The sequence below is a fragment of the Anopheles nili genome, chromosome 2 (genome assembly GCF_943737925.1).
Source record: "Anopheles nili chromosome 2, idAnoNiliSN_F5_01, whole genome shotgun sequence".
NCBI classification, from domain to species: Eukaryota; Metazoa; Arthropoda; class Insecta; order Diptera; family Culicidae; genus Anopheles; species Anopheles nili.
Genome location: NC_071291.1, coordinates 25,027,905 through 25,046,969, shown reverse-complemented (window position 1 = coordinate 25,046,969; position 19,065 = coordinate 25,027,905). Strand labels below are relative to the sequence as shown.

At 54.3% G+C, this 19,065-nt stretch overlaps 1 protein-coding gene across 1 annotated transcript in view; it reads right to left on the bottom strand.

The window, feature by feature from the left end:
• Nucleotides 1-4,944: 4,944 nt before the first annotated feature.
• Nucleotides 4,945-19,065, bottom strand: part of LOC128731401 (twitchin) — a 31,650-nt gene continuing 17,529 nt past the window's right edge. The window contains 5 exon segments of the mRNA XM_053824519.1: nucleotides 4,945-5,775; nucleotides 5,816-5,825; nucleotides 5,867-18,257; nucleotides 18,347-18,652; nucleotides 18,728-19,009. Of these exon segments, the coding sequence (XP_053680494.1) occupies nucleotides 5,197-5,775; nucleotides 5,816-5,825; nucleotides 5,867-18,257; nucleotides 18,347-18,652; nucleotides 18,728-19,009 (13,568 nt within the window). The 3' untranslated portion in view covers nucleotides 4,945-5,196.

Here is a 19,065-nt window from a genome sequence, read left to right as displayed (position 1 = left end):
CTTTCGGACGATAAAGGATGGTAAGATTGAATGGTCACTAGATACTGTCAACGAACTGTGACTCATTTCTACACTCTCCAACGGCGGTGGCTCGTGATGCTCAAACGGTAGCCTAACTGCTTGTAATAATTATCCCGCTCGTAGAAACGGGATCGTATGCGGTAGCATAATGATGGCGTGCGCTTCTAATTATTCAGCACGCTGCGTATCACCCACCGCCCAACACTATCATTCCAAGGGCCAAGATATTCAACCCGAACGAAGCACCGCTGCCTGGGCTCGTGAGCCGGTCGTAATGTTCACCCGACTGACCGGATGTATCTCGCTCGAGGTTGGTGCCCCGTGGCAAGGAAATTATGTAACCACCCGAGGGACTGAGGGACTTTTTTATTTTTTATTCCAACGAGCGCGAAGACATTCATACACACCGCACGTGAAGGGTCCATTCTGGTTGGTTGTTGTTCGATTCTGGTTCGCGGTTAACCACACGAAACCGCGTGCCCGGACGAGGCATGTCGGGAATAAAAATCTGTCAATTTATAACGCGCTCGTGTAACTCAATTGACCAGCCAGCGCTTTCGGGCGACGCGGTAAGCTACACTCGTAATGCGCCTTTTGGGCTTGCGCGAAGATATCGTTGATTTATTGAACTGCATGCGATTATTGGGCAGACAGGGTCTTAAACTAATCCACCCAGCAGGGTCATTAGCGGCTATTTACTCACGCACTTCTTTGCAGCGTTTCGCAATCCAACTTTAATTGGTTTAAGTTTACACCACCGTCCGCTTGTCTGATAACTGAACTTGCGTGAGTTTTTTTGACCAAAAAATGAAATGACACTGTTTGCTTTCGCGTTTATTTTTCTTCTTCACTTGCTTCACTTCACTGCATCATTTATTACCTTCTCAAGCCCTTCTGCTAAATGTCATTCGTCCGTATGGGGGCCAGTTCAGAACGGGACACAGGCATAAGCAGATGATTCATGCAAACGGGTGGTTTTTCTTTTTCCTCAAATCCAAAGCGGTCCCTTTTTAGCGGCACATGGCTCGCGGATTAAAACCGTTCCCGACCATCCAGGCGCGTTCGCGTAAGTTGAATGAATTGCGCCTTATGATTTATGCGTCCGCGTTGTTCACAGTTCGATGCCACCTTCAACGCCGGCGATGCAGCAAAAACCTGGCCACATGCATTTCCAACAATCGCGGAACAATTGAACGCGCTGGTCAGCACACGCGCCATTAAGCAGCCAAATTTATGCTTCTCTGCCAATAAAGATATCGGTCGGTGTGGAATTCCGGGAAACTCGCGTCCAACTCGAACCTCCCTCGAAAATCCACCCCAAATCGATTGACTTTGTGTGCACCATCCCATTAGGTGTTATTCACCTTCGGGAGGAGTCACAAAAAAACAAGCTTTTTTGGATGCGAAACGATGCGGCTCAAGCAAGAACAGGAAATGCTTGAAGAAGAAGAAAAAAACGCACCACCTGAAGACGCCCACAAGGATATCGGGCGCGCGCGCGCGTGTCGCGCCATGTTGGGTATCGAGTGAAATGCCGCAAGCTTTCGTCCGTCACGAACTGGCGCTGCATATGGAATGCATATATATATGTGCGTGCGGCACGACTTCTACATGCAGGCGATTATTCTACAGTGCCTTAGTTCTAGCTAGCGATCGTCTTCGAATTCGAGCCTTCAAATAGCCACACGACACGATCGAAAGCGATCGTTTGTTGGTTTCTCTTGAATCGTGGAATCCGCCCATCCGCCTAACAGGTCTTTCTCGGTCGTGCTTGGAAATCCAACCTTACCACCTTACTTCTGGCTCTCTCTCTCTCTCTCTCTCTCTCTCTCTCTCTCTCTCTCTCTCTCTAGCTGCTTGTAGCATCCGCCCGGCGGTCAGATTATCGAAAAATATGCAAATGTGGACTGACGCATGATGGATCGTGGCCTTGCGCGTTTGATGGCGCATAGTACCGGCGGTTCAGCTCCGGCTCTACGATTCCATCTGGCTACTTCTGCTTCTAGCTACATATCCGCCTGCTTGGGATCGACGGATTAACGTCGAGTTCGACGAACTTTCGATTTCAAACACTTTCAGGTCAGGACGCTAGGTGTGTGTGTGTGTTTTTTGGTTGTTTTTTTTTTCTACTCTTCTGTCATCTTTTTCTTACCTATTGGCCTGGAGGCCTCGGTTCGGGTTTCTTGCGGTCCAAAATGCCGCGTTTGCGTAGTAGCGTTTGTGGGAGGCACAACAAGCCCACCTCGGAACCCCCAAATCTATGGGCTGATGATTGACAGATTCGAGAGAATGCGATCGAGAGCTTCCCCCAGGTTCTTAATCGAACCGTTCGCCGCGTGTTCTTCTGTTTCGGTTTTAAACCGCCAGCATCCACTCGCCTGACGATGACTTTATCTACGCTGTTGCTTTATTTGCTCGCTCTCCCATCGAACCGCGCAGTAGTTTGGAAGAAAAAAAAAACAGGTTGATGGATTATGTTCCTCGGGCCTCGGGGAGGTTGTTTGGACCAGGGACGAACAACCCACCGAAATACCGATCTTCCGATATGCAGTGATTCGTTTTAATATCCCGCGGGCGCGAATGGCCACCTTCGAACGAGGGATGATTCAAAGCGGTATAAAATGTGCCCGTTGATTGGAACACGGTCCACTTGGGTTGATAAGTTTTGTTCCGAGTGTGGGTGTTGCACACAATTCATCCCAATCACATCGCGGCCAAACGCAAACCGTGAGCAGTAAGTTATATTTCGTAATGTACCTGTAAAATCTTTTATCGTGAATTGTGATTATAAGCGTCGATTCTTCGACGAGGCCAGCCGAGCGTCGCATCGAAGCACATTTATTCCAACCTAATGGTGAAGATCGTGTCGCGTTTGTCTGATTGAAAAGGCCAATCGGTTTTTTTTTGCACATCGCACCATCGCAAGCCCACATCCGTCTCGCAAACGCACGCAAATGCGTTTATGATGTACAAACGCTTAACAGCTCGTTTTGGGACTCACTCGACACCGAATCTCAAGTGCATAATAACCGCAGCCCCATTCCGGGCTGCTCGAGCAAAGCGGAAGCGAAGGGGAAGCAATCATCATCATTCGCAAAAAAAACGAAGGAAAAACAAAACCATCCCATCCTTCCCGGAACGTTCCGAGATGCAGCGTCCGAGCTGCGTACTGTGTGTGTGTGTGTGTCTGTTTGTGTGCGTGGGTATAATTTCAACCCCTGTAATTTGGCGGTCCCAAACACAGCCCAAGAGGATGCTAAATGCAACTCCACACGCAAATGCCAACAACAGGGCAACCCCAAAGTCATAACGCCCCTTTGCCTAAGAGAACGCAGGCGAAACATTAAGCGATCGTGATTTCCGCCGTTTGCCGTGTTATCACGCGCGGTTTGACTCACGTTCAAGATAGCTCGAGCTCAGGATGCTCCACACAGCATAGCCAACCGGTCCTGATAGGCATTTGCATGATGGTGGTGGTGGTTGTGTCCCGTCATAGCCTGACCCACCCGTCATAACCGGCGACGGATCGTGTTGAAGCGCAAGTCCGGTTTTTTTTCCGGAGTCAAACCAAGTCTGCTTCGAACCCATCACTGACAGGACATAATTAATATCGTCCTCTCGCGGTGGATTAGTGGTGGAACACTTCGTCCCATCCTCACTGCCCAGGACGCTCGAGAAGTGCCCGCCCAGTTGCAGACAGTTGATCTATAGCGTATTATTAATCCCTCAACTCGTATGTCCCCGAGGGAAGCACAACCGGGCTCGGGCTTAACATCAACATGTACATGTATATATTTTGGCTGCCCTTTTCCAGCGTTCCCATCGCCCACGGGTTGCACTCTTGCAGTCCTTGCAGAGTCATTGCCTCCCGCCACCGGGGATGTCCGCCGACGGGAAGAAACCGTGGAGTAACTTTTTGCTAATGCGTTTGTCACGAAAGATAACTTCACCGTGCACCGAAGAGCCACAGCTCCAAGCGGTGGCTTTAAATTGGTAGTCCCAGCGTCTGGCGGACTGAGGCGGTTTGAGCTCAAACCGAAAAGGGGAAAAAAAATATCACCGAGTAGCACAACAATCCTTAAGCGGATTGTAACCCTCCTCGGTCCCGGCGTTACCGACGATGGTTCGATTCCTTCGCCTACCAAGCCCAAAGGTAACTTCACCGGGTGGACTTTAAATGAGTGCTCCTTTTTTGTATGCCGTTTGCCGCTACTGCTACTCCTTTTCGCAAGCCCCAAAACAACAACCATCAATCGGGTCGGGTTCGACAATGACTCCATCGGCAACGTAGATGCAGAAGGGCCACAGCGTGGTTGGATTGCGCTCACCACAACACGATTGAAGCAGCAGGAGCCGGATTTATGTGCGTTATTTCCGTCCCCGGCCCGGCGATGGTATCGGTTTTTTGGCAAGAATCGATCGCTTTATCAACCAAAACCACGGTGACGGGCTGAGAAAGTGCAAGCTGTAAGCCCTGTTCGAGAACCGGGGCGCGAGAGTGTCCTGCAAAGCTGCTTCGTTCTACCATCGCCCCATGGACCACCGTAACGCCGTAACGATTGCAGTCTAATGGCCTCCGAGCGGGCAAAAGTTTGATAATTAATAGCTGCTACGTTGTTTGGCTTCGGCGGTGGCGAAAGGATTGATGGGTCGCATCGATGGGCGCTGGGAAAGTTCGACCCACAGGTTAGGGCTTGGGTGAGCTTAGCTACTGAAAGGTAGTTTGACAAAGTCATTCCGTCCCAGCTGGGGTTGTTCTACGCACCCATACCAGCACGTTAACTTTGCCATCGCTAGCTTCGTGTCGAAACGTGAAGAATCACCAAACGACACTGAAGACCTCAAAAGCCTTCTTCCCATGTCGGTTGTAGATTGGTCATCGAAGAAAAAGAACGTACAAAGCGTAACACAAAGCGATTTGCAAAATACCATTCGTTTAAGTCAATAATAATACTTTACAAAAATAAAACTTAACAACTTGCGTTAAAAAAGAGAGAGAACATAAAGTGTAAAGTAAACCATTCGCGTTTGCCCGGCCCAAAATATGTTTATACAAAAAATAAGACAAATCGATTCTATCGCCTACACTTACGGCTAGTGTTATAATTACAGTTTAAAATAGTGCATCTGGCCATCTTGGGCCCCGTTTTTCGCATCCCATCGGACGCGGCCGCCTTAGGCACTGACGTTGAGCGAGAAGGAAGCCAGCGCGTCTCCAGCTCGTGTCACGACCCGCACCTGGTACTGGCCAATGTCCTCGTACGAACACTTGGCCACGGTGAAGGTGTACTTGTTGTCCTTCTTCACGAAACGGTACCGATTCGATGACTCATTGATCGGCTCACCGTCCTTGTACCACTGCAGCTTCGACGGTGCTTCGTAGGTTTCGCAGGAGAACACAGCCTTGGCTCCGTCGAGGACGCTCAACGAAGCCGGGAATTTGGCGAAGGTCGGTTTTTCCTTCTGGTCGTCCTGCGCCAGGACCGTGATCGTGCACGAGCTGAAGCTCTCGCCGCCCTTGTTGAACGCCTCGCAGGTGTAGGTGCCGGCGTCCTCCGGGAAGATTTCGGCGACATGCAGCGTGTAGATGTCACCGTCGTTCAGGTATTCGAAGTCGGCCGAGTTCTTGATCTCACGGTTGTCGTGCAACCAGATCACGTTGAACGGATCGGTGCAGTTGATGCTGCACGAGATGAACACCTCCGAGCCGTCCTTGTAGTAGCCGGAATCAGCGTGCTTCTTGATGACGGGTGCCTTAATCGGAATGCCCTTACCCTCGGGGCGTGCAGTCGACGTTGGTCCCTCTGCAAGTAAGCGGTGCAGTTCGTTAGTCTCCTGCCCACACGCGTTCGTCAGCCTCCAGTACTTACTCTTCACGTTCAGCGTACACTGAGTGGACGACTCTCCCATGGAGTTCTTGGCCGTGCACACGTACAAACCGGAGTCCTCTGGGAACAGCTCGTTGATGCGCAGGCTAGCGATTCCAGATTTGTACTTGATGTCGATCACATCGGACGAGCTGAGCTTCTTGCCATCTCTCGTCCACACGATCTGCGGCAGCGGGTCGCCATTAACGTGACAGTTCAACTGCAAAGGTTCACCGTCCGCGGCGACTACATCCTTCAGCTTCTTCGTGAACTCTGGCGGGTGCATCAAGCTGTCCGATTGAAGCGCTAAAAGGACACCACACAAAAAGGGCCGGCATGTAAGCTTCACGAGACGAGAACTTTCACCCGTACACTCTCACACGTATGATCGATACTTACGGATCAGTTCGCGAGTGGAGTTCCTAGATCTAGCCTCGTTCGTCGGAGCTCCCAAACGCGAGCCCGATGTGGTCGATGGTTCTGGTTTCTTGATGGTCGGTTTCTTAACGTCAGGTTTCACAGCCAACTGCTGCTCGACACGGTGATCCTCCACGATCACCACGCAAGACGTTTCCGCCTTACCCAGCGGGTTGACGGCCACGCACTTGTACTCGCCCGAATCCTCCACCTTGGTGTCGATGATTTCCATCGTGACGACACCGTCCGTGTGTGTCATCGTGTACTCGTACTTGCTCAGTTCTCGACCGTTCTTGTACCACTTCACGGATGGCATAGGCTTGCCGGCCACGCAGCACAACAGCTTGCACGTATCGCGCAACTGCATCACACGAGGACGCAGGGCGAACGTGAACGATGGTGCAGAGTCGGCTTCCTCCTGCCAGAATGGTCGTGGGCTTGGTTCGCGCTTGCGGATGGTCAACGTTTCCGGTTTGTAGATCGGCACCTGCTTCGACATCGGGTGCACGTTCAGGAAGATCACCTCTTCGCGTGCTCCGTAGTGGTTTTCGGCACGGATGATGTACTCGCCGCGGTCATCCAGCTTGACGCGGTTGATGATGAAGTAGTAGTCGTCGCCGGCGTACCGCTTCATGAACTTGACCGATTGCTTCAGCTCCTGGTTGTTGTGGTACCACGTGAGCACCGGCGTTGCCACACCAATCACACGGCAGTAGAACTTGCAGCTCTGGCCCTCGTAGCAGAACGCGGACTGCGGACGGATGACGAAGCGCGGTGCGGCCTGGCGGCGATCGACAGACGTCTCGTGGATCTTGTACTTTTGGATCAGCAATTTGCGCAGAGCGGAGTACTCTGACAAGCGACCCAACGGCAACACGAACGACGCCCAGTTCTCGTACTTCCTGCGGATCAGATCGCGAATCTGCTTGTAACGCTCGATCGAGATCAGCGACGTCGAGCTGTTGTACGTGTCGCTCAGCCACACGTGCGTTAGACACTCGTGTGCGGTCATGCGCTTTTCGGTGTTCTTGATCAACAACCGGCGGATGAAGTCCTTGCACTCTTCCGATACGCCTCGGAATGCGACCTCATCGAACTCCCACGTACCCTGCTTGATGTTCTTCAGCGTGTCGATGTCGGTTTCACCCGCAAACGGCGACAGTCCACTGACGAGGACGTACGCCAGCACACCAACCGCCCACATGTCGGTGTAGAACCCAACCGGTTCACGTTCGACGATCTCCGGTGCCGCGAACTCAGCCGTACCCGTCGAGATCTTGACCATCTCGTTCGGGTTCAGCTTGGTCGCTAGTCCGAAATCGATCAGCTTCACCTGGTTGGTGTTGCGCGTCTGGCACATCACGTTCTCCGGCTTGATGTCCAGGTGGATGATGTTCTTCTCGTGCATGTACTTGACGGCTTCGCAGATCTGCTTCATGTACTCGATGATCTCCTGTTCGCACATGCGGTAGCCCTCGGTGGTGATGCGCTCGAACAGTTCACCACCCGACAGGAACTCGTAGATCAGCACCATCTCGTCCTCATCCTCGAATGCGTCGTGCAGGTGGATGAGCTTGCGGTGGTGCAGCTGGTTCATGATGTCGATCTCGCGTCGGATCAGCTCGCGCTCGGCATTCGTCGACACCGGTATGAACTTCGCAGCGAAGACGTTGCCAGTCTTGCGCTCGCGGCACCGGTGTACCACACCAAATGCGCCCGTACCGATCTCCTCCAGGATCTCGTACTGATCGTACACGCTCTTGTTCGAGATCTCGACCGGTTTCGGGTGATACTTCGAGTAAATGTCGAACACGTAATCATCGTAGTCGGAGATGGCTTCCTTCTTGCCACGCTTCGGTTTGCCGTTCTCATCCAGCTCGTACTTGACGCGCTTGGTTGGTTTGATGCCCAGATCCTTCAGGCTGATCAGATCGGTCTGATCCGACGGTTCCGAGCGACCGTACACATTCTCAGCGAACACGCGGAACTCGTACTGGTGTCCCGGTGACAGGTGTGGAATGATCAGCTGATTGAAGCGCGTCGTGCCAGCCCGGATCCACGTGGACAGTGGCACTTCGCGTTTCTCCACGATGTAGTTGGTGATGCTTGCACCACCATCCCATGCCGGAGGCAGCCAGCTCAGTGTTACGTGATCCAGTCCAACCTGGTCGACAGTCAGGTTGCGCGGTTTGTCCGGTCGATCACTGATCTGGATCTTGATGTCAGCCGTATCCTGACCAAGCTCGTTCTCGATGGTGATCGTGTACGTGCCCGAGTCCAGCTGCGAGCCATCGCGGATCGTCAGCACCGTGTGGCGCTCGCGTGTCTCAATATGGTAGTGACTGCCAGACTCGATCTGTTCGCCCTTCAACGTCCAGTGGCAGCGTGGTTTCGGGAAGCCAGTGAACGGAATCTTAATTTCGATATTTTCACCGTTATCGAAGAAGGCCGTGTCACGGAAGCGCGGTGGTACGTTCAACTTCGGCGGTGACTTGATGATCAGCGATGCCTTCGTCGAACGAACACCTCCACGGTTAGCAGCACGGCAAGTGTACTCGTCCGCATCCTCCCCGAACACGTCGTTGATAGCCAGGTGGTGCGTGTCACCATCACTGTACATGTGGTACCGAGATCCAGAGCAGATCTCACGTGCACCCTTGTGCCAGGTGATCCTGGGCCGTGGTACACCGGTGATCTTGCACACGAACTCGACACCACGGTTCTGCACGCACGTCAGCGTGTTCAGTGGTTTCACGATCTCGGGCGGCTTCACCACATCCGGATCGACAACCTTAACCAGCTGCGACGCCTTCGAGAACTCCGACACACCGATCTCGTTCTGTGCGGCAACGCGGAACTCGTAGTGACGACCCTCGACCAGGTTGGCGCAGTTGATGGTACAGATCACGCAGAGCGTCGTGTTGACGCGCTGCCACGTGTCCGTATCCTGTTCGCGCTTCTCGACCCAGTAACCTTGGATACGAGCGCCTCCATCCGACACCGGTTTCTCCCACTCGAGGTTGACAAAGTCTCCGCCGACCTCGTGGATAATCGGGACACCAGGTGCCGATGGCAGGTCGTACGGACCACGCGCCTTGATCGGATCGACACCCTCCAGTGCAGGTCCGATGCCGTTCTCGTTGACGGCCGACACGCGGAACAAGTACTCCGAACCCTCGATCAGACCCTTGATGATGAGCTGCGATTCCTTCACGTAGTTCGACACGATTAGCCAGTGCTGCGATTTGATGTCGCGACGCTCCACGATATAGTGCGTAACCTTGCGGCCACCATCGTGCGCCGGTGGCTTCCAGGACACGGTGCACATGTTCTTCGTGACGTGGCTCACCAACAGCGGGCCTGTCGGTGGTCCTGGCAGTCCGGTAACGTGCACGTTGACGTTGCACGAGACGCTGCCACTGTCGTTCTTGAAGTTCACCAGATACACACCCTTGTCCGTGTCCAGCACGTCGCGGATGTAGATGACTGCGTAGTCGTCGAACACGGTGTACTTGATGTGGTCGGTTTCGATCAGCTTCTCGCGGTCCTTCGAGATGTTCACCTCCATCGGCTGATCGCCGTGGAAGCACAGCTTGATCTTCGCGTTGTCGCCCTTCACCAGGTACACATCCGACGGAATGTTGACCAACTTCGGTGGTACACCGATCTTCAGCGCACCGGTTGTGTGGATCACACCCACGAAGTTGAGTGCCTCACAGGTATAGTCACCCTCGTCGCGGTAGGTCACGTTCGAGATGTGCAGCGAGAACACACCGTTCTTGCTCTCCAGCGCAAACTGTCCACCATGCGTGATCTCCTTGCCATTGCGCAACCATCTGCAGGTTGGTTCTGGCTTTCCGTGCGCCTCGCATGACAGTTCCACTGACTTGCCCAATGGCACCAGGTGGAACTTCAACCTCTTGACCCATTCCGGCTTCTCAGTATCCAATTGTTCTCCGATACGCACCGAGCGCGTTTCGGGTGATGGTGGCGACACACCGTAGTTGTTGACTGCGTACACGCGGAACTCGTACACACCACCCTCGATGAGGTTGGTGACGGTCAGTTCCGTGACAGGGATGTTGTTCTCATTGCACTTCACCCACCGAGCACCTCCGATGTCACGCCGCTCCACGTAGTAGCCCAGGATTCGCGAACCACCATCGCTTGCCGGCGTGGTCCAGCTGAGATCCACGAAGCTCTTGCCCACCTTGACGACTGCCGGAGCTCCCGGTGCCGACGGTGGTGTGATCTTGCCGTGGATCTTGAACTTCTTCGACGAAGCCGAAGGTTTGCTCACACCTGCAGCATTCTGCGCGCGCACACGGAACTCATACTCGCGACCCGGCAGCAAGTTGTACACCTGGTAGCTGTTGTCCTTGATGAGGAAGTTGTTCGTGATCCAGGTGCTGTCCAGCACGTCACGATACTCAAACCGGTAGCCCTGGATGCGCGATCCGCCATCCATAAGCGGCCGCTCCCAGGTGACAGTGACGTAGTTCGCATCCCAGTCCGACACGCGCGGTGGATTCGGTGGATCTGGCACCGTAAACGGATAACGCGCGATAATCGGCTCCTCCAGGATCAGCGGATCGCTCACACCGTACTGGTTCTCGGCACGCACGCGGAAGTTGTACGGTTTGTTCGCTTCCATACCCATGTTGTCGTAGTGCGTGCTACGCACAAAGCTGCTAGCCTTCGTCCAGTAGCCGAGTGGTTCGTACCGCTCTACGATGTAGTTCGTAATCGGACTGCCACCATCGTCCAGTGGCGTCTTCCAGGATAGTGTGCACGATTCGGGCGTGATCTCAGACACCTCCAGTGGACCGATCGGTGGCGATGGCTTGTCAACCACCAACACACGGCACGAGGCAGTATCCTTGCCAACGCAATTCACCAGATGAATGGTGTAACTGCCAGAGTCGATGCGCTTGGAGTTATCGTTCTTGAAGATTGCCTCCGTATCGTTCACCGACAGCTCAATGCGCTCATTACGGGACACCTCATTGCCGTTAACCATCCAGATGGCGTCCGGCTTGGGAATGGCGGTGTATGGCACAATGATCTTGAACGGATCACGAGCGATAACCAGAATGTCGCGCATTCCGATGTCCGAGGTGATCTTCGGAGCCGTGAACGCCGCACTGACCATGATCGGGTCGGATGGGTTGCTGTAAGGACTAGTTCCAGCCGCGTTAACCGCAGCCACACGGAACACGTACTCGTGGTTCTCGGAAAGTCCCGACACCTTGCACATCAGGTCCTTCAGCGTGCCCTGTTGCACCTTCGACCAGTGGCCCTCGGATGCTAGCTTCTTCTCCACGATGTAATGCGTGACCGGTGAACCACCATTGCTGGCCGGTTTCGTCCACGTGATCGTGATCGTATCCTCGGTAGTTTCCACACGGCTTGGCGTTCCAGGCTGCGATGGTGGATCGAACGGATGCTTCGCCACGATCGAGTCGGCCTGGGCGGGATCCGAGTGGCCGTACTTGTTCTCGGCGTACACGCGGAAGTCGTACAGCTTGTTTAGCTGCAGGTTACGAATCTTGAGATACGTCGTCGTGCAGTAGCTGCTGACCTTCGTCCAGGCGTTCGAGTTCTTGTCCTTCTTCTCCACCACGTAGTTCGTGACCGGAGATCCACCGTCGTCCAGTGGAGCGTTCCAGCACAGCACCAGATGCTCACCACCGTACGATTCGACGGCAATGTTCTCTGGCTTGCTTGGACGATCCAACACCCTCACGTTGCACGTGGCGATGTCGTATCCAGACGGGTTCTTCAGCATCAGTCGGTACTGCTTCGAGTCCGCTCGGACACTCTTCACGACCACGATACTAGCCGCCTCGTCGGTGAGCTGCGTGTGGAAGCGCTTATCCCTGTCATCCAACTGCTCTTCGTTGACGAACCACGACGCGACCGGTTTCGGGAACGCCGTGTACGGCACGTGGATGTTAAAGTCCTCGCCAGCTCGGACCGTGATGTCGTGCACGTTGCGCAAGTCCATCATCGGTTTGTTCGGTTGTTCTGCCAGCGTTACCGAAATGCTTGGCCGCGAAGGATCCGACTGGCCAATCTCATTGACAGCGATCAACCGGAACTGGTACTCCTTGCCTTCGTCCAGGTTCTCAACACGGTACGCCTGATCCACGACCAGATCGCTTGCGGAGTTCGCGTCCACCCATTTCTCGTCATCCTTCACGCGATACTGCACGATGTAGCCCTTGATCTTCTCCTTCGCGTCTCGCCGCAGCGTGCGCCAGGATAGATTGACGCTGTTGCGCGTGATCTTATCGATCGATGGCGGATCTGGCTGGTTAGGACGCTTACGCTGGTGTGACGCCGTAATCGGATCCGTCGGTTCGCTCGGCTTGCTTACACCGACCTCGTTGACGGTCTTGACACGGAACTCGTACCGGAAGCCCTCCATAAGGTCAGGAATCGTGTACGTGGTGTTGGTCGTAGGATAGTTGTTCACCTGAATCCATTCTCCAGTACCACGCTCGCGTTTCTCAACGTAATAACCCACGACCGGGCGCGTTTGCACGCGTGGTGGCTTCCAAGCGATCGTGCACGAGCTAGGCGTGTAGTCCGTAATGGTTGGCTTGTCAACCGCCTCTGGCGGGTCCGGGCTCTTCGGCGAGATCGGTTTGCTCTCGGTGGGCTCCGATGCGCCATAGATGTTCTCAGCCCGCACGCGGAACACATACTCGTGGTTCTCGGTCAGGTGCTTAATAGTGTGCGAACAACGTGGCACAGTACCGTACACCATCTTCCAGTTGTCCGATGGGAACTCCTTGTACTCGATGCTGTATCCGGTGATCTCCGAGCCTCCATCGTCCGAGGGTGCGTCCCAGTTGAGCGTAACGCTGTCCTGCGTCGTCTCCAGACCCGACACGTACTTCGGTGGCTGCGGACGATCGACGACGATGACTTCGAACTCCTTGACATCTTCGCCGTACTGGTTCGACGCCTTGATCTTGTACGTGCCCGAGTCGTTGCGGTTGCTGTTGTCCACACGGAATACCGTCTGCTCCATGTTGGTGTCGATCGACACACGCGACGTTTCTGGGATCTTGTTGCCACCACGTGACCATTCGATCGCCGGCAGAGGTGCTCCCACCAGCGGGATAGTGATGACAATTGGTTCACCAGCACGCACCTTGATAGTGCGCTTACTAAAGCTATCCATATTGAGTGCCGGAGCTTGCTGCATCGGGCGGGCCCAGCATTTAACGGACGTATCACTTGGGTTACCTTGGCCGGCTTGGTTAACCGCCGACACACGGTACTCGTACTGGTGTCCCTTGATAACTCCCGTGTCCGTGTACTCGATGTTGGGCACTGGGTGTTTGTTCGCCTGAATCCACCGTCCGGTGGCCAGATCGCGGCGCTCGATAATGTAGCCCGAGATGCGCGATCCACCATCGCTGATCGGTGGCTTCCAGCTGAGTGTGATCTGATCGTATCCACTGTCGATGATGTCCGGCTTCGTCGGTGGTCCAGGAACCACGAATTGATCCTTCGCGACCACCGGATGCGCGCTCATTAGTCCATCCGAGCGGCCCTGCAGATTTTCGGCCATTACGCGGAACTCGTACTTGTTGCCCTTGTTCAAACGTGGTACCACGGTGTGCGTGTACTTCGGGCTGACGTAGGCCACAGCCGGTACCCAGCCACCGCCATGTGTCAGATCCTTCTTCTCCACCACGTATCCGGTGAGCTCTGAGCCACCGTTGTCTAGCGGTGGTTTCCAGGAAATCGTCACGCTCTTCTCGGTGATCTCTTCGTACACCGTCGGTCCTTGTGGTGGATCAGGTCGATCGAGCACCGTCAGGTTGAAGCTTCCCTCATCCTTACCGCTCGAGTTACTGATCACAAGCTTGTACGTGCCCGAATCGCCTCGGTTGCAGTTCACCGTGTGCACGATCGTGTGATGACCCAACGCAGTCATTGTCGTGCGGCTGTCCGTCTTGACGGGCTTACCGTTCAACGTCCATTCGACATCCGGCACAGGTTCACCCGTGAAGTTGATGTCCAAATGGAAGATCAATCCAGCCTTCACCACCATGTCGCGCATCGGTGTCACGATCTTCGGTGCAATGAAGCGCGATCGCGTCAGCACAGCATCCGAAGCATCGGATGGTTCCGATTCTCCAGCCGCATTAACGGCGATAACGCGGAACTCGTACTCCGTCTCCGTCGCCAGATCCGGAATCTGCAGATCACGCTTGATGCCAGGCACACGGCCAGCATTGCTCCAGTACGGGCTGTCCTTCTCCTTCTTCTGCACGATGTACTCGGTGATGGCAGCGCCTCCATCGGACTTCGGTGGGTTCCACTGAATCGTAACCGAGTTGGCGTCCCAATCGCGCACTTCCGGCTTCGGTGGCTGCGATGGTTCCTCGTAGTCGTTCTTGGCCACGATCGGGTGCGAGCTATCCAGTGGCTCCGATTCACCGATCTCGTTCACGGCCTTCACACGGAACGAGTAGCGCTTGTTGTGGATCAACCGCGAAATTTCGTTCACCAGCGAAGTGCTCATGCCGGCGTTTGTCCAAGTACCGCGCGACATGTCCATCTTCTCGATGACGTAGTGCGTGATCGGACTTCCACCATCGTCCTTGGGAAGCTTCCATTCGAGCCGGCATCCTTCGGTGGTGATGTTCGTGATCCTGAGCGGTCCTTCCGGTGGAGCCGGTTTGTCCAACACCGTCACGTTGGCCGATGCCGAGAATTCTCCACACTCGTTCTTCACGATCAGCGTGTACATGCCCGTATCGTCTCGCACCGAGAATGGAATCTCCAGCGAAACCTCGTTGTTGTACACCTCGCGAATGACACGCTGTGACTCGGGAATGACGGCACCGTTACGCTTCCAGACGGCCGTCACCTGCGGTGACGCCTCCACAGAGATGTTGTAGGCGATCTTCTTGCCCACCGGGACAACTAGATCCTTGAGTGCGTTCTTGTTGAAGTGCGGTGACACGAAGCGTGACTTGCACACGACTGGGTCGGATGGTTCGCTTGGGTCGCTCACACCCGCCTTGTTGACAGCACACACGCGGAACTCGTACTCTTCATCCTTCGTCAGCTCCTTGATCTTAGCGGATGGCTTGTACAGCTCAGTAAACTCTCCGGCAAACTTCCAATCACCGTAACGCGGGCGCTTTTCGACGATGTAGCTGGTAATCGGTGCACCACCGTCCTTCTTGGGGATGCTCCATTCCAGATCCACGTGATCGTCGCTCCAATCCACCACCAGTGGCTTGCCGGGTTTGTCCGGTTTGTTGTACGGATCCTTCGCCGTGATTGGTTGCGATGTCACCAGTGGCGTAGATTCACCCTGCTTGTTAACAGCACGCACACGGAACTGGTACGAATGTCCCTCGATCAAGTTGTCGGGACGGATCTTGGTGGAAATAGTCTCTCCCACCGGCACCCAACGCAGCTGATCAGTGTCCAGCTTCTCCACGACATAGTGCATGATCTCCGAACCACCATCGTCTTTCGGTGGACGCCACATTAGTGTGACGCCCGTCTTCGATAGGTTCTCGAAGCGAATCGGTCCCTCTGGCGGTGCAGGTACATCCAGAATCGTCACGTTCACGTTGGCAATGTCGATGCCGTTCTTGTTCTTCGCCGTCAGCGTGTACACTCCGCTGTCCGCACGCTTAACGTCAATCACACGCAGCTTGGTCTTGTAGTTCTCGTACACCACCTTGATGCGGTCGGTGTTGATGATCATGTTGTCCTTGTGCGACCATTCCTTAGCCGGCACCGGTTCACCACTGACTGGCACATCAAACTCGAACGTAAGTCCCGCACGAATCTTAACATTCGACAGGTAGTTGCGGTCGATCTTCGGTGGCTGGTTCTTGCTGCGAGCGATGTGCGATTCCGTCGGACGGCTTGGATCACCTTCACCCGCTCGGTTGATGGCACGCACGCGGAACTGATAGGCAGTTCCTTCGATCAGATCCGGCACCTTCACGCTCGTGACGTCTCCTTCAGGCACCTCAGCCGCTTTCTCCCAATCGCTAGAGTATTTACCCAACTTCTCCACGACGTATCCGGTGATGGGAGATCCTCCATCGTTCTCCGGTGCCTTCCATTCCAGCTCGACATAGTCCTTGTCGTAGTCCTTGATGGTGACCTCCTCCGGTCGGTCCGGTGCACGGTACGGGTTCTTCGCCAGTACCGAGTTGGCCATGTTCAGCGGTTCCGACCTGCCCATCTTGTTGGCGGCACGCACACGGAACTTGTACGTATGGCCCTCGATGAGACCATCGATTTCGGCCTTGCATCTTGGACTGCCCGAATCTCCCGCATACGACCACGTACCCTTGACCTCGTCCAGCTTCTCGATGATGTAGTTGTCAACAGGCAATCCGCCGTCATCCGATGGTGGGCGCCACTCCAGCACAGCAGTGTTGGCAGTAATTTCAACCACCTTCAACGGACCTCCTGGTGGGCTTGGCTTATCCAGCACAGTGACCTGCACGGTCGCCGTATCCTTGCCGTTTTCGTTCTCGGCATCGAGCTGATAAGTGCCACTTTCTTCCCGAGTTGCCGACCGGATGGTAAGCTTGGTGTTGTAGTCGTAGTTCTGCAGCTTGTACCGCTCGCTAGGCTTCACCTCACGCTTGTTGATCGACCATCTAGTGGTTGGTGCTGGCTCACCAGACACCTTAACGTCAAACACAACGTTGTTACCCGCCTTAATGCGCACCTCGATGAGGTTGGTGCGATCGATCTTCGGTGGTTGGTTACGCGGTTTGCAAATGACTGGTGGAGTTGCGTTGCTCGGGTCACTAGGACCAGCATCATTAACTGCACGTACGCGGAATTCGTACTTCTGGCCTTCGAGCAGATCGGGCACGGTAGCTGACGTCGCGTCAGCAGGAACAGCCATCTTGCGCTCCCATTCTCCGTACTTATCCTTCACCTCCACCACATAGCCCGTAACTGGCGAACCTCCGTCACTAACCGGTGGCTGCCAGGCAAGCTTAACAAAGTCAGTTCCCCAGTCGGTAGCCTTACAATCACGTGGAGCAGAAGGTTCATCGAACGGATTCTTAGCGATGAAATCACCAACCTGCTCCAGCGGCTTCGATTCTCCTTCGGCATTGATCGCGCTAACGCGGAACTTGTACTTTTTGCCATCCTGCAAACCACTGATGTCGGCGTTGGTTTCGACACTGCGAGCATGAGGAACCCACGCCTTCACGTCATCATCATAGCGCTCGATCTGGTAGTACTCGATGTCGCAACCACCGTCATCCTTCGGACGCTTCCACTTCAACTTGCACGATTCCTTCGTGATGTCCGACGCGGTAAGTGGGCCCTCTGGTGGGCCAGGCTTGTCAGTTACCGTGACCTGCACCAGCACGTGATCACGTCCCGACGAGTTCGTGGCGGTGATTTCGTAATCGCCCGAATCTCCACGGTTCGCCGGGCGAAGGATGAACTTCGAGTTGTAGTCGGTGTTGAGGATCTCCAAGCGACGATCGCCACCAGACACGATGGACTTGTTGACACGCCACTCGCACTTGGGAGCAGGCTCACCGGAAACTGCCACGTCGAACTTCAACATCGAACCAGCAGAAATCGAAAGATCACGGATCGTACGGCGATCGATCTTGGGCGGTGCGAATCTCGGCTTCGCCGTGAAGGTGCGACTCGAATCCGATGGATCGGAAGGACCTGCCTTGTTGACGGCAATCACACGGAACTGGTACTCGTTGCCTTCCACCAATCCACCCACGGTAGCCGTTGGGTTCGGTGAGCTCGTTTCGATTGCCTTCTCCCAGATAGGGCTGTACTTATCCTTCTTCTCAATGATGTAACCCGTAATCGGACTGCCACCATCGTCTGGTTCCGGCCACTTAAGCACGGCGTGATTCTCAGACCAATCGACAACCATTGGTGCGCTGGGTGTATCAGGAACAGCTGAGAAAAGACACGAAGTGTGTTTATAAATGCACAGAACAATGTTTTAGGCATCCCGATAAGGGGCCACCAAAAGCGCTACTACTTACAGAAGCTATCCTTTGCAACAACGGTTCCGGCGGTTTCCAACGGGTCCGATTCGCCTTCAGGATTCACAGCCTTAACGCGGAACTTGTAACGATGGCCAGGCACCAGCCCCTCGACTGGGAACTCCGTAAGGGGTCCATCGGTTTTGCCTGCGTTCATCCAGATACCATTATCTGGATCGAACTTCTCGATCACGTAGTGATCGATCGGCACACCACCATCGTCTTTCGGCTTTTTCCACTCGAGCTTGCAGCTATCCTTCGTCATATCCTTAACCTCCAACGGTCCCTCGGGTGCAGCAGGCTTAGCTAAGGTGTTTTAATATAAAAGCATCAGTTCAGGATACTTTTGAGATACACAACTTGTTAAGTATAACAACTTACATCTCACAGTTACAGTGATCTCGACCTGATCGCTTCCGAACTTGTTCGTGGCCTTGATGACGTACTTGCCCGAATCACGACGGTCCGGATTCTGGTTGGCGAACTTGCTGTTGTACGGCACATTGTCAATCGTGCGAGTGGTCGTTACCGTGACCATACGATCGTTGATCGTCCAATCGACATCTGGAGCAGGTTCTCCCGAAATTTTAACGTCAAATCCGAATGGTTCGCCAATGGCAACACTCAGATTCTTCAAGTTGCGACGGTCGATCTTTGGTGGCACTGCAAAACGTATGAAACGAAACGACTCTTACCAAACCATCCTTCTACACGCATGT